The sequence below is a fragment of the Dama dama genome, chromosome 24, assembly GCF_033118175.1.
Source record: "Dama dama isolate Ldn47 chromosome 24, ASM3311817v1, whole genome shotgun sequence".
Lineage (NCBI taxonomy): Eukaryota > Metazoa > Chordata > Mammalia > Artiodactyla > Cervidae > Dama > Dama dama.
The window spans coordinates 43,060,200-43,076,265 of NC_083704.1; the positions used below are offsets into that span (position 1 = coordinate 43,060,200).

At 41.2% G+C, this 16,066-nt stretch overlaps 1 protein-coding gene across 6 annotated transcripts in view; it reads left to right on the forward strand.

Moving 5' to 3' along the window:
* The window catches only part of CADPS (calcium dependent secretion activator), a 468,107-nt gene that overhangs the window by 110,548 nt on the left and 341,493 nt on the right, over window positions 1–16,066 (forward strand). For all 6 annotated transcript variants that reach the window (XM_061129176.1, XM_061129179.1, XM_061129177.1 and 3 more), the window contains exon 2: window positions 6,497–6,610. In XM_061129176.1, the coding sequence (XP_060985159.1) occupies window positions 6,497–6,610 (114 nt within the window). The remainder of the gene's footprint in view (window positions 1–6,496; window positions 6,611–16,066) is intronic.

Consider the following 16,066-nt stretch of genomic DNA (forward strand, 5'->3'; position numbering starts at 1 on the left):
GGCTATATCATCCCATGTCCTTTTCCTCTCTCCAGAGAAGCCTTGAAGTAGGGTTTGTAATACCCATGTTATGTTGGGTTAGCCAAAAAATCCATTCGAGTTTTATAACAGCTCACAGAAAAGCCCAAATGAACTTTTTGGCTAGTCCAACACAGGAAGAACAAAGGCTTAGGGATAATAACTTTCCCAAGGTCACCCACTTTGGAAATGAGGGGTATCGCTAGTATTTGTACTCACAGCTCTCTGACTCCAAGTCCACATTTCCAACTCCTGGCTCCTGACCCCACCTCTAAGGACTGGTGCTCAGAACAACTTCATAGTACAGTGCATGTACTCTTAGGGTTGTGACCAAAGATATGAACAAGTAGAAAATTCCACCTGGAGAAGTAGTTCATGGGCTGGATTTTGTGGATACATAATGAATTTTCCCATAGGTGTGCTTTCTTGAGGGAATGGTAGGCAAAGACTCAAAGATGAGAATTAATCATCACAGCAGCTGATGTTCATTGAGCATTCATGTTGTTCCAGGTTCTGTAATGAATATTTTACTTATCCCAGTTTACCCTGAGAACAATCCTATGAGGTCACTATTGGCCCCATTTTACAGATAAAAAACTGAGGTGTGCAGAGATTAGTTGTTTGCCTAGTGAGACACAACCAGTGAGTTGACTAAATGGACACAATGTTTGTTTGATTCATGGTGAGGAAAGAAGTGAACATGGATAGGCGGGTGTCAAGCCCAGACATAAACACACACTAGAATTCATGTCCTTAACTCTCCTGCTTGGAGCTTGGGGTATCCAGGGAAGTGGGGGATGTTTTGTGAGGCTTCATGACTTGAGTTTTATGAACTCAATTGAATATTCCTGGAGGCTTTCTCTTTTTGGCAGGGATTTTTTTTTTTAATTATTCCATTTGTGGTAATTAAAAAATTTTTTATATTGGAGTATATGTAGCTGATTCACAATGTTCGGTTAGTTTCAGGTGTATAGCAAAGTGACTCAGTCACATATATACATATATCTATTTCAGATTTGTTTTTGAGATTTTTATTATCTGTAATCTCTCTCCTCTGAAACCCTAAACCATACTTTTGTGTCTTTTTGGTACGCTTTTCCTCTTCATCTAGACTGCAGGGTCCTTGAGGGCAATCCTTTACTGCTTTTGATTCCCCAGGGCCTAGCCCTGGTGGGTGAGATGAGAAATGGTGTGTTTTGTTGGTCTCAGGGCCTGGGGCAGGGCCAGGGCCAGGCAGGCAATAAGTTTCTGTAAATATTTCTTGAATAAACGAGCACTCAGCTTGTTTAACAAAAGGTAAGAGTGATAATGGATTTGGCTTGGGTCAACAATCCTTGTCTTCTAGATTGTGTGCACCTCATTTTATGTTAATTATTTAAGCACTTAAGGTAAAAGCATAGTTTATTGTTTTCCTTTCCATTCCTGCCCATCACCTCACTGCATCCAACTCCCGAATCTTGCAGAGTTGGCGTGGGTCCAGACTTAGAAGGAATTCTGAGCAAGAAATTCTGTGAGATGCTTCAGTTGGTTCTGTACTGTAAAGATTTGTGACTTAAATCAGCCTGCTTAAAAGAAATTCATGTGATGATGTCATTTTTATCAGTAAACCAACTGCTGCCTGATATTTCAATATATATATAACTATACATATGATTTTCTGTACAACTCCACTGATAATCAATATACTCAGGTTAGAACAGTAAAGCTTAGGCAGCGTAGAAGTGAGTTATTCCATGCTCTAGGCCCACGCTGTATGCTTGCTACCTGTGGCTACTCAATACTTGCAGTGGGGTTATTCTGAATTGGGATATTCTTTAGGTGTACATGGGTTTCCCTGGTGGTTCAGACTGGTAAAGAGTCCACCTGCAATGCAGGAGATCTGGGTTTGATCTCTGGGTTGGGAAGATCCCCTGGAGAAGGAAATGGCAACCCACTCCCAGTATTCATGCCTAGAGAATTACATTGACAGAAGGGCCAGGGGGGGCTACAGTCCATGGGGTCAGATAGAGTCAGACACGACTGAGCAACTAAAACACACACACGTTGAATTCAAAGACATAGTATAAAAAAAAGAATGCAAACTATTTTATTAATAATTTCTCTAATGGTTACAATCAATGTGATAGTATCTTGACATGTTGGGACTAATGAAGTATATGAAAATTCATTTTACCTGCTTTTTACTTTATGAAATGTGACTAGAAAATGAAAATTTATTAGAAAATATAAAATTACATTGACATTGGCCACTGCATTCTAGAACAAAACAGCTGTGAATCTGATGCAAATCTAACTACTTTGTGCTGCTCAGTTGCTAAGTCGTGTCTGACTCTTTTGTGACCCCATGGACTTTAACCCTCCAGGCTCCTCTGTCCATGGGATTCCCCAGGCAAGAATACTGGAGTGGGTTGCCATTTCCTTCTACAGCGGATCTTCCAACCCAGGGGTCAAACCTGCATCTCTTGCCTTGGCAGGTATGCTTTTTTACCACTGAGCCACCAGGAAAGCCATCTATGTCTGCCTCCAAATTCACCATTCCCCAGTTCTCCCAAAGTACAAAAATTAGCTAAAGCACCCCAACTTTCATGTATATCTGTTCTCAAAAATCTGTTCTGCTTCAATTCATTTCCTGATGGAGTCAAAACCCACACCAGGCTTCAGTCTCCTATAGCTTTTAGCCTTATTTTCTACTAGCAAGACTTTCTTTGACTCAAGTGATGAAAACACTCTCAATGTATATAGAAACTCATAATTTAAAAGAAAAAGAAGGAAAGAACTTGTATCATGTCACTGAATAGCTATAACTATCCCCAAATAGTGAGTAATTAGGATTATTTTCCAAGTGAGAAAACTGAGGATGAGATAACATTTATTTATTTAATCATGGCCCTATTCCAGCAATGAATTGTAAGTTTGGCAATCTTGGAAAACATAAGTCACTTTTACAAGATGACACAGTGGTTGATAGAACTGGACCCAGAGGAATCGGGTGGAGAGGGAGGTGGGAGGGGGGATCGGGATGGGGAATACATGTAACTCCATGGCTGATTCATGTCAATGTATGACAAAACCCACTACAATATTGTAAAGTAATTAGCCTCCAACTAATAAAAATAAATGAAAAAAAAAAAAAAAAAGAACTGGGCCTGAAATGATCTTCCTTGTCTTTCTACTAGAGCAGCAGTTTTCAGACACAGCATCCTATTGTCAATTAGGAGGTGTGACTTTGTACGAAAAGTGAAAGTTACTGAGTCGTGTCCAATTCTTTGTGACCCCATGGATTGTAGCCCACCAGGCTCCTCTGTTCATGAAATTCTCCAGGCAAGAATATTGGAGTGAGTTGCCATGCCCTTTTGCAGTGGATCATCCCAACTCAAGGGATCGAACCTGATCTCCTTCATCTCCTGCATTTGCATGTGGATTCTTTACCATCTGAGCCACCAGAGAAATCCATGCCTTTATATAAATAACATTTAAAAGGGTAAACTTTTTAGCTGACTTTCTTTTTAGATAAATTAGAAATGATGAAAGGATGTTCAAAAATAAGTTATCTTCCATACACTTCATTCATTCATCCATTTAACATGAATACCTGGCATATATTAAGGTACTAATTTGGCCCTGGGGAAACAGCAGTGAACAAAATAGCAAGAAGAGGCAGATCATCTAACAGATTTGATCGTAACTAACAAGTAGTTAGAATACATGATGTGGCCTGGAATTACTTAGCAGGCAAATATAGGCTAGGGTTTGGGAAGGGCTTCCTGAGACTGATGGACAGTGGAACACAGCTAGATAAGGGATGGAGAAGAGAAAATAAATAGGAATCTTTCAGGGATGCTTTCCTAAGTGGGGAAGAAATGCAGGCTTGATGAGGTGGAGAATCACATATAACTTACTGCTCGAATTATCTATGCCACACCCTGGAATAACAGTACAGTTTAAAAACTTTTGTCTATTTCCATGCTGCACTTAGGATACTTACCCCCAAGCTTTATCGAAATATGATTGAAATATAACATTTATAGGTTTAAGATGTGCAGTGTGGCAATTCAGTACATGCATATATTGCAGAATCTTACCACAAGAAGGTTAGTTAACACTTCTATCCCCTCACATAATTACCATTTTTCTCTTGTGGTGATAGCATGTAACATTACTTTCTTTACAACTTTTAAATGCTTAATAGAGTAATATAAATTATAGCCACTATGTTATACATATTAGAATCCCAGAACTTACTCATCTTATGGCTAGAAATTTTCACTCTTTGATCCCATTTCCCCCACCCCCAGCCCCCAGTAACCACTGTTGTAGTCTCTATATCTCTACTTTTATGAGTTCAGGTTTTTTAGATTCTTCATATGTGAGAACATAGAATATGTGTCTTTGTCTGTCTGACTTATTTCATTTAGCATAGTGCCTTCAAGGTCCCTACGTGTTGTTGCAAAAGGAGGATTTTCTTTTTATGGCTGAGTAATATTCCAATGTGTGTATCTGTGTATGTATGGTAATATTACAATGTATGTATGTATTATGTATGTATATGTATGTGCATGTGTATACACACAAATATATATATATATATATATATATATATATATATATAAAATTTTCTTTACCCGTTCATACATTGATGGGCAGTAGGTTGTTTCCATATTTTGGTTATTATAAATAATACTGCAATGAACATGGGAAGGAGTTATCTCTTCAACAGAGTGACTTCCTTTCCTGGCAATGTATACCTAGAAGTGGGATTGCTAGATGATATGGTAGTGGTATTTTTAATTTTTTCAGGAACCACAGTGGCTGCACCAGTTCTAGCAACAGTTAATAGAATTCCTTTTTCTCAACACCTTTGCCAATACTTGTATCTTATCTTTTTGATAATAGCTACTCTAGCTAGCTAGGTGTGCAGTGATTGCAGTTTTGATTGGCATTTCCCTCATGATTAGTAAAATAGAGCGTCTTTTCATGTACTTAGTGGCCATTTGTATGTCTGCTGTGGAAAAATGTCTATTCAAGTCCTCTACCCATTTTTTTCATCTTTTCTTTTTTTTCTGTTGGGGTATATGAGTTCTTTATGTCTTTTGGGTATTAACCTCTTACCAGGTAGATGATTTGAAAATATTTTCTCCCATTCCTAGATTGTATTTCATTTTGCTGATTGTTTCTTTGGCTATGTGGCAGCTTTTTAGTTTGATGTATTCTTATCTGTTTATTATTGATGTTATTCTTTCTGATTTTAGTGTGATATCCAAAAAATCATTGCCAAGACCAATGCCAAGAAGTTTTACCCTATCTTTTCCTCTAGTAGTTATGACAGTTTCAGGTCTTACATTTAAGTCTTTAACATATTTGAGTTAATTTTTGTGAAAGTGCGACACCATGGGCTATAGTCAATGGAATTCTCTAGGCCAGAATACTGAAATGGGTAGCCTTTCCCTTCTCCAGGGGATCTTCCCAACCCAGGGATTGAACCCAGGTTTCCCAAATTGCAGGCAGATTCTTTACCAGCTGAGCCACAAGGGAAGCCCAAGAATACTGGAGTGGGTAGCTTATCCCTCCTCCAACGGATCTTCCCGACCCCAGGAATTGAACCAGGTTCTCCTGCATTGCAGGCAGATTCTTTACCAACTGAATTATCAGGGAAGTGTGTGTGTGTGTGTGTGTGTGTGTGTGTGTGTGTGTGTGTAAAAGTGGTAGAAGATAGGAGTGCAGTTTCATTCTGATGCATGTGAATATCTGGTTTTCCAACATCATTTATTGAAGAGACTGTCCTTTCCCTATTAAGTATTCTTAGCTCCCTTGCCAAATATTAGTTATCCATATATATGTGGGTTAATTTCTGGGTTCTCAATGTTGTTCCATTAATCTATGTGTCCATTTTTATGCCAGTACCATGCTATTTTGATTATTATATCTTTGTAAAGCAGGATATTTCAGCCTTCTTGAGGGGCTTGTGCAATGGTGTGTTAAAAACAAGAAAACAGATCTCAAAAAAACAGAAACAGCAACAACAAAATCCAACTCTGATTTGCAGCATTTGCTAATTTCTGTAGAATACAGACTCCCACCTTGGCTGATATCTATCTCTCAAAATAAAAAAAATAATTGAATGCAAAACTGGGAAGAAATGTATGGTAGCACCCCCATTATCTATCATTTCCACCATGGAAATACAATAGATGTAAGTATTCTCAAAAACACAGATAATAATCAAAGAATCAGGAAGCACTGAATTCTGAGCTTTTTAATCTTGTTTTTAATATAATTTAGCTCTAATTAATGTTAATTCTTAGTAATGATATGTTTAACAACTGCCTCACAGAATTTCTGCAAATATAGCAATCAGCTTCCACATGCCAGTACATGCCAGCTCCAGCATGCCAATGGGCCTGGCATCTTCAATATAACGTAACTGTGACCCTTGTTTAGAGAAGGGCCTCACCATCTCCTCCTCCTCTGTTTCTTACAGATCAGCAAACAACAGCTGCAGACAGTCAAGGACCGGTTTCAGGCTTTCCTCAATGGGGAAACTCAAATCGTGGCTGACGAAGCCTTCATGAACGCTGTCCAGAGTTACTATGAGGTAAGGTTCGCCGGACAGAAGAATGCCAACACTGCGCAAACCTGAAGACCAGGGTTTCTGAAATACTGGTCAGTGAGAACAGTGGCCTTGGCCTTCTACAGGCCATCCTTCCTGAGGTCAAGGGGTCTGTGATTGATTATAACTTTAAGGAGTATAAAGGAGCATTTTGTTCAAGGGGTGAGGGAAACTGTAAATTGTTATACCAGGAAGAGTGGTGAGTGTTTTACATACCATTTGTTGTTTAATCTTGACAACAGTGATATTATTCTCCTTTTACTGATGAAGAGACTGAGGCCCAGAGAAGTTAGGTCAATTTTTCAAAGTCACATAGCTATTAAAATGCCTTCCTCCTTTTTTCCTTTCTTTACTCAATTTTTATGTAGAAAACTGTTTTAAAACAAAAACACAGGTGTCCCTGCCTCAGTCGATAAGCACACGCTTATTCTGCCCTTGAGTGCTGTGTTTCTCAGTAGATGCTTTAACAATGTCCGTTGATTGATTCAGTGAAATGCTCCTTGTTGCTAAGCACTTGACTCCTTCTTTCATGGAAAGAGTGGAGCAAGATTGCAATGAGATCTTGTGAAAATATTATTGATTGATTTGCTGCTGCTGCTGCTGCTGCTAAGTCGTTTCAGTCTTGTCCAACTCTGTGCAGCCCCATAGACGGCAGCCCACCAGACTCCCCCGTCCCTGGGATTCTCCAGGCAAGAACCCTGGAGTGGGTTGCCATTTCCTTCTCCAATGCATGAAAGTGAAAAGTGAAAGGGAAGTCGCTCAGTCGTGTCTGACTCTTTGCGACCCCATGGACTGCAGCCTACCAGGCTCCTCTGTCCATGGGATTTTCCAGGCAAAAGTACTGGAGTGGGGTGCCATTGCCTTCTCCGACTGATTTGCTAATTAGCCTTTAATAGTAAACAGCCTTTGTCTCCTTAATGTTTGCTAGGTCCATCCACAGACTCACTTTGCATGCTTTTTTTTCCTCAATGAAATTTCTATTTGGATCTGTTTTAGAAGTCTGATTTGTTTTTATATATGTCAGATTTAATTTTTTTTTTTCATTTTACAAACAGTGTTAATGATTGCCAATAAGGGTTGAACTTAGTGCTTCATCTGATGTGACATATTTTTTGGTTAGATTTAAGGGAGAATGGAAATGAGATCTGCAGTTACAGTGGTTGTATGGCAGTGAATAGCCTAAATATATTTAAGAAGGTTCTGTTTAGAAACTGCCAGGGCTTGAAACCAATTATCCCCCTTTTGTCACAATCTGGAAACCAGTTGAGACTAGGCAGACACTTATCAATAATTCTCCATGTTTAGAGTCATTCATGAGTTTGTAAATTTGCAGATTGCAGATCTTAATTAGAAAGCTCATTTGACTAATGATATAAATTACAAGAAAGCACCATTTCTATTAATTAAATTTGAAAATTAATAGTCATCAACTTGCTAATGAGTCTCTGGAAATTACCATGATATCTATAGTGGTCCTGATATTTTCCTCTATAGTGGCTAGTTTATTTGAAAGTGCTTCTGTTTCGTCTGATGAGAATACAGACATAAAGAAATTACTGAATATTTAATATTGAGATCTGAGTAACAGGAAATAATGTTGGGTATGAATTATTCACTGTATTCATTAGTAAACTTTAGAGTGTCTTGAGATTCATGTTTCTTGGGAAGCCTAATCCTCTGAAGCAAAGGTCCCTAGTCAAGGTATCAGGATTGATACATCACTTGGGAGTGCTCCAAATTGATTACTCATCCCTTTCTCTCTCTCCTTTCACTCTTGGGGAATGGAGAGCTAGCATCGCTTCCTCTGCCCAGTTGCAGAGTCCCATCCCTTCCTCTGGGATCCAGTCACTTTTATGTCAGCGCTTGCCTCGTCAGGTAGACCAAGGATCAGACCCAGGACAGACACCACCTCTGGAGCTGGAGTGCAGGTTTAGTCCCATTGGAACCATTTGTGTTGAAATGGCCTGGTTTCCCATTAAGAAACTGGGATGCTTTTTAATAGAAGGGGGAATATATGCTTAAGAGGCAAAACCAACAGATAGTCTCCTAAATTCTCAACCTCCACTCCCCTACACATTCTCTCTCTCTCTCTCCATCCCACCATACCAACCCTGACATGTCCCAGTTTACAAGTGATAATGACAATTTAAAAACAAAAACTTTTTCTCCAAAAGTTCTGAGATTGCTATAGTCAGTTATTAATACTAAAGTCAGTTTCTGAAAATAGCATTGTTTTGCAAAGACAGTAATGCTTTGTCAACCTGCTGGAGTAGTAATGAGCATTTTTTTTTTTTAAATTAAGGGAGTGGGGAGCCACTGTCCTTTTTCCATCTGTGCCCACCCACATCCAGCCCAGTCTGAGCCTAGCTGCCCAGCGTTCATTGCAAGCTGGTCAGGCCTGGAAGCAGAGCCGGGCCAGGATAAAGGGAGACCAAGGTTCCCTGTGGCAAAGCAGATCAAGCAGGGCAGGAGATTAATCCTTTAATCTCTCTCATGATGGCTTTGAAGGCTGGGCACCAAGGTGAATGCTCTGAGATCCAGCTCAGCAACTTCATCCTGTTTCCATGCCACAGTGCTAAGGCATCAGAGAGCCCCCCACCCCGTTTCTCCAGGGCGCCCACATTTTTCTAACTCTCAGCTCTTTTAAGACAAATTGTGAAACATAAGCCCTCCCACCCTCCATCCTCATCCTCACCTCCCTCCCCATTTACCTGCTTAATTTTGGTTCCTTCACAGGCTGGCCCCAACAGCAGTGAAAAGAGGCAGATGGAAAGGTCTTACAGAACCTTCCTCACTGAGACCCTGCTTGGAAGGAAACCTGGGGGCATCTGGTGGGACCAGGGAGTGTAGAGCACGGTAGAAGGCATGCAGACCAGCCTCGTGTTAGAGCAGGACAGCTGCTTTCTGGACTGCAGCCAGCACCACTGCCATGACTGAGTTTAGTTTTGTTTCATTTTATTTTCAGCTGATCTTCTCTAACAAAGCCTCAGCTAGTTTTTGTCACACTAGATTTGAATGGTGTATCCAACACAGTTCTTTGATTGCGAGTAACAGAAACTGACTGCGGCTAAATTAAGCCCTAATAACAACAACTGTTGTTTTGTTATCAAAAGAGAAAAACCATCTAGAGAAAAGATGGGACCCAGGGTAGCTTAGCCTCAGGAAGCTGGGTAGCAGGATATAATGTTTACCCCATCACTGGTATGAATCTACTCCAACCTCATCCCTTTCTTATGCTTCCCCACTCTGAATTTGAACCCCAGAAGGGGAAGTCTGAATGCCAAGTTCAGGTCCCAGTTCACCACTTGGCAAAGGAAGCACACGGTCCTGTGAGTGACAGCCCCAGCGAAATAGTGTGTAGCAATAAAGGTGTTCTCGGACCGAGGTGCTGTTACAGAAGGGGCTGGATTGTTGGCAGGCAAAACCTGCAGGGGCCCTCTGCACAGAGTGACATATGTCATTTCATCTTTATCACTGAACTGTTTTTAATTTAAGAAAAGTAGATGTCAGGTCACACCTGGCTATTTTTCTAAAATAAAGCTATATATTTTCATAGGCAATCATAGGCAAAACCACTATGATTCCTCAGTGGCCTGGGAAAAGAGTAACCAGCCATTCTAAAGGCACTTATTCCTGTGGGAAAAACCAGGCAAGGAAGGAGGGGGTAGAGGGCCAAGTGGTTAAGACTAGCAGGGGTCCCCAGCCTCTGGGAGCTAATGCTTGATGATCTCAGGTGGAGTCGATGTAATAGTAGTAGAAATAAAGTGCACAATAAATGTAATGTGCCTGAATCATCCCAGAACAATTCCCCTCTCCCCGGTCTGTGGAAAAATTGTCTTCCATGGAACTGGTCCCTGGTGTCAATAAGGTTGGGGACCAAACGCAAGAGGATGAGTTGAGTGTCTGAAAGTGGGGTGAATTCTGGTTTGGCTGCAAACCAGCTGTGGGACCTCAGCCACTTCCGAGCTTCAGTCTCCTCATCTGTAGTAGGATCTTCCTTGCATAATTGCTGTCAAGATTAAATTCCAAACACTCACACTCAGACATACAACCTCGTCATAAATCTGCAACAGAAAAGTGTCATTATGAATGTATTAAGGTTAGAGGGGGAGAGTGGTGATATAGTGCCCACCTGCTGTATAGAAATAAATGATAAAAGAGGATTGAAAGTTACAGTATCAATCCACTCCCTAGTTTGGGACCTAGACATGGGGATGGAAGGTACAAGGTCAATGCAGGGGAAAAGGACATAGAAGGGGGCAAGGGAACTACTTTTGTTCCTAACCTACCACCACTTACCATAGGTCATGGCCTCAGATGTGTTTCTTAAATTTGCCTAGGTTCCCCTTACTTTCTGACAAAAAAGATCCAAAGATGCTTTTTATTTTAGAAATTTACATGCTTCTTGCCTCAGTGAAAGTAAAATTTGTCATTTTCCCACGTAGAAAGGGGTGTTTTATATAACTGTGAAAGTCAAACATGTCAATTATAAAACTAGACAATAGGGGAAAAATGGAAATGAAATGGTTAGGAAAATACCTCTAATCCCATCATGCTAGACAACCACTATTAAATTTTGGTATATGTCTTTCCAGGTATTTTTTGAGATATATATATATATATATATATATATATACTTGTAAAGATAGCTCCTTGATCTCCATATTAAGATGGAAAATAACTAAAAAATGTTAATAACCCATTTGTTTCATTTCACAGTTGTTTTCCATCTTTCTGCTTCTGCAAAAGTCACACCTGTGCTAGCTCAATCATCAGTAAACAGTTTTCTTACAGTACCTGTGATGTTCTCAATCAAAAGTTATAGTCCTGTGCCCCAACCCCACTTCACCCCTACCATTGGAAGTCTCTGATTTAGCCACATGTCATGGACATCCTTTGATGCTGATAAAAAAGAAAAGTTATCTTTTTCCATGGCTGTATAATACTCAATGTAAAAATAACAGTTAACTTTTATTACGTTCTTGGAGCAGCGTGTTCATCAGTTGACTTTCATTGTCTCATTGAATTCCCATGCCAATCCTGCACAGGAGGGTGGTTATGATTCCCATTTGAAAGATGATAAAACTGAAGCCCAGAAAGATGAAGTTGCTCAGCTGATGAAGCCAGCAGCCAGGTGGAGCCAGAATTTGATCCCAGGTGTCTGACACTAGAGCCCACGGTTACCATTATGTGTGTGCCTGTCATCAGAAACATTGTTGGTAACCTGGTTGTTGTAGGTTTTTAAAATCTTATTTACTCTAGCATCTAGGTATTTTTCTTATTTATGTTGAAATGATGTGCTTTTGTAGAGCAGGAGAGGGTCCTCCTTGTGTCCTCAGCCTGTCTGTAGAGAAGCAGGAGCTGGGCCAGCTTTACCCCATAGCATGTACCGTCATTAAGTACCGATGCGCTTCTGCGTTTCTAAAACAACCTTGAGGCTGCTTGGCTCTGGCAATGGAGGGAAGGACTGATAGATGAGGCTGAGTTGCTGAATTGACTGCCCTTCACTATTTCGTATTTATTTGTTTATCTGCCCTCTCCCATTATGGCCTGTCTGGGAGTTGGCAGAGAAGCGGGGAGGATTTATGGATGTGCCGCATAGAGCTGTGCCTGGAGTTGAAGTCTCTTGCAAGAGCCACTGAAAAATGAAACAGAAAACAAAACACAAAATACCAGATAGAGCTCCTGGTACAAATGAATTTCAAGGGTCATTTTAGAGACACACAAGTACGTTGCCCGCCTGGCTTCCTTTCGGACGAGACTGAGAAGCCAAGACAGATGATGTGCCTGGAAAATTAGCTTTCTGCTGCCACTGTTTCTCCTTGTGGCTGTCTTGCTGCTTTTTTGGCACTTGTCCGTCTCCTCCATCTTCTGCCTCCTTCCTCTATTCTCTTAACATTCCACTCATCTCCTTTTGTTCTGGGGCCTAGCGATTGTATCTTACCTGTGGACAGATGGAGCCCTCCACTTTTCAGAGTCTTTTCAATTTGATCTTTCTCAGAGAAGGCTGGCTGGCTGGACCCCAGGTAATGGTGAAGGAGAGTGAGGTTGGTAGAAGTTATGTGATTGTCTAAAGCCATCCGCTAGTAGTACAACAAATATATATTCAGTGGCTATTGTGTATAAAGGAAGGGCCTATGGAAAGCAGATAATGTGTGCAGGACCCAGGGATCACCAGTTCTGGATGCTGACTGGGACCAATGTGCCAATATCCTCATTTCTTCCCCAGAGAAGGGCATGACAACCCACTCCAGTATTCTTGCCTGGAGAATCCCATGGACAGAGGAACCTGCTGGGCTGTAGTCCATGTGGTCTCAAAGAGTCAGACACAACTGAGACTAATACTTCCTCATTTCTTATCCCCTATTGTCAGGTCTCATGGAAAATGTAGTGTCAGTCAATTGTTTTTAAGAGACCAGTGTATCTGTGCTTGCTGGTATCTTCTTTACCTTCTTTCCTCCATCCAGATATAATCTCCATAGGGTCTCTGCTTTGAGATGTCTGCTTTGTTCGTGTTGTTCATTCACTGATTTTCCTCATTCGACATAGCACCAATTATGTGCCAGGCACTGTCTTCGGCACTCGGAAAAAATAATAGGAACAAAGCAGATACAACTCCTGCCTTCTGAGGACTTACATAGTCTAGGCGGAGCCTCAGACATTAACTAAAGTTAGAGAGACAAATGACAGACAGCAGCTGTGGAGGGGCTATGGGAGAAAGGAATACGGTTCTGAGAACCTGAAATGGGGTCCTGTTCCAGGTCTGTGGGACCCTGCTATGGACACATGGAAGGAGAGTGTGGCTTCATTGTTGAGTGAATGTCTAAAAGTCACCTCTAATATTCACTAGTGCTGACAGCAAAGAATTAACCCCTTTGCATTGCTAGCACCATCACTCACCTGTGCTCATAAGCTGTCTCTCAACTGGCCTCCTGTCTATTCTCTTGGCCTCCTTCAGGTCCATTTTCCACATTAAAGCCAGACAATGTGAACCTGATTGTGTCATGTCTAGGTTTAAAGCCTTCAATGGCTTCCCAGTGCCCTTCAAATGAGAATTAATGTTCTTAATAGAACCTCCCATGCCGTTGGCCATCTGGCCTCTTCTACCTATCTTATACTGATCATTTTCACACTTCTCCCTGCCACAGCCACACTGACTTCTTATTTCCTCAGATCCTCAGTGGAGAAGGAAATGGCAACCCACTCCAGTATTCTTGCCCGGAAAATCCCATGGATAGAGAAGCCTGGTAGGCTACAGTCCATGGGGTCACAAAGAGTCGGACACGACTGAGCGACTTCACTTTCACTGTTTTTCAGTGTGTTAACATATGTTATTCCTTCTTTCATTCTTCTCCTATCCATCTTTCACATTTCACCTTAAAGGAGTTCTCCTCCAGGAAGACTTTCCTGACCACATATTGGAATTTTTTCCTGGTTACAAGCATGCATGAACCTGCATAGTTTCCCTTGGTTAGCGCTTGTCCCAGGTTGTAATGATATTTGTATGGGATGATTAGGACAGTGTCACAGAGGCATGAGGGCTCGGTCAACATCTTTTTCCTCCTCATTCTAACCCTGGCACCTGGCACATGCCTTCCTCCAGTGAGTACCTAAAGAAAGGATAAATGGACTCATGAGTAAGAGTATAAACTTTACAGCTTACAAGACAAGCTCAAAGTTTTATAGTTCAACTCCCTCAGTGTATAGATAAGATACTAGAGGATCAGAGTGATGAGGTAACTTACCCAAGGTTACACAGAAAGTTAATGCCAGAGCTGGCCTGGGAGTATGGTTTACAGGTCATGCCACAGTGTTATACTGTCTCTCCAGAAACTTCCTCTTTTGCTTCAAAACTTTGATGTTCTTTGAGATCTAGACCTATAACTGAAACACAGTGTGTTTGTTACATGGAGAAACTACCTGCATTAAGCATTATAGAGTTTCAGGTGAATTGCTAGCTCATTAAAGCTCTTAAAGCCTCAAGATTCAGTTGAAACCGTTCTTTTTTTTTAAACTGATTTTTAAATGAACTCTGAGGTCTCAACTGAGGACCATTCCCAAACACAGTGGAGCAGGCTGTGGCCTCTAGCCTGGAAACAAATCCTTGGTCCTTTTTCTCTCTGAATTAGTTCATTCATTGACAATAAATGGAGTCCAACTTTCTAACATCTCTCCTCCCCAGGGAAGGCTTTGTGATGAAGTGGGAGGCAATGAGATGCACCCTAAGCAATGGCCTACCACAAGCATTCTCTGAAATCTGACAGGAAAGTGAATATTTGTTCTGCTTCTGGAAGGTTATTTATGCAGCTTCTGAACTGTGACTAGGACAGGACATGGCTCAAAAACATCAGGTGTTTCTTCTTGGTGAATAGGAAGCAGCAGCTTCACTGCCTTGTATGACACCCCAGAACTGTGTAGCTTATATAAGCTCCCAAATGGAGTGAAAGCAAACTGTCATTAATGGCTGCTCTATCCCAGGATCAAGGCAGCACTAGCAAAATAAGCAAGGGCTGTCCCACCAGGCAGGTGAGACTCATAGGAAAGGGACGAACCAGGGTGAAGTCAAGAGACCATGCGTTTATAGAGTTGTCCATTTTGAGTTAATATGAGTTTAAAAAAGACTCCTCTCTGGAGTCTTGGTTTTTCCATTTACAAAATGGATTGAGTGTAATGCCTGCCTTTCTCATTATTCACTCTCAAAGCAGGAGGTTCTACTCTAAAGATGGGTGGGTGATATTTGGGGGAAGAAGAAGGGCACATTTCTGGCCCACGTGGAGTTTACATTTGGGGAGGGGAGACAGGCATGAAATACATATTTACGTAATCCTTCTTCAATATGAATTGTGATGAGTGTCACTGAGAGGATAAAATGAGATGTAAATAGTAGACTATGAACTGTGTGAAGTGCTATGACCAGACATCATACTGACTATTTTACATATAAAAATAATAACCACCACAACAACCCATATGATATTAATATGAGCCACTCTTTCAAGTGTTTATCATAATTGACTCATTTATTCCTCATTTAGAAGCACCTGTGTTGTAGAAACTACTATTTTCCCAATTTTATAGATGAGAAAACTGAAGTACAAAGAGGCTAATCTGCTGGAAGAAATACGGCCAGTAAGTGGCAGAGAAAGGACCCAAGCAGTCTGAGCAACTGAGTCTCTATATTACGCTGCCTCTCAGGATATGACTGTCTCATTTTATCCTTGCGACAATCTAGGGAATACCACTGTCATTCCCATTTTCCAGATTTGGGCACAAAAGGAGAACACCTAAGAGACTCCCCGTAGTTCCCCCAGCTAGGAGGCAGCAGTCAGGCTGTGACCCACCCCGGTGCCTCCTGGGACGCCTTCGAAGGGGTCAGCCCCGCCCCCGCCCCGGAAACACTTCCTCCAGGGCAGCTTTCTGACGTCTGCCCCGCCCTCTGCC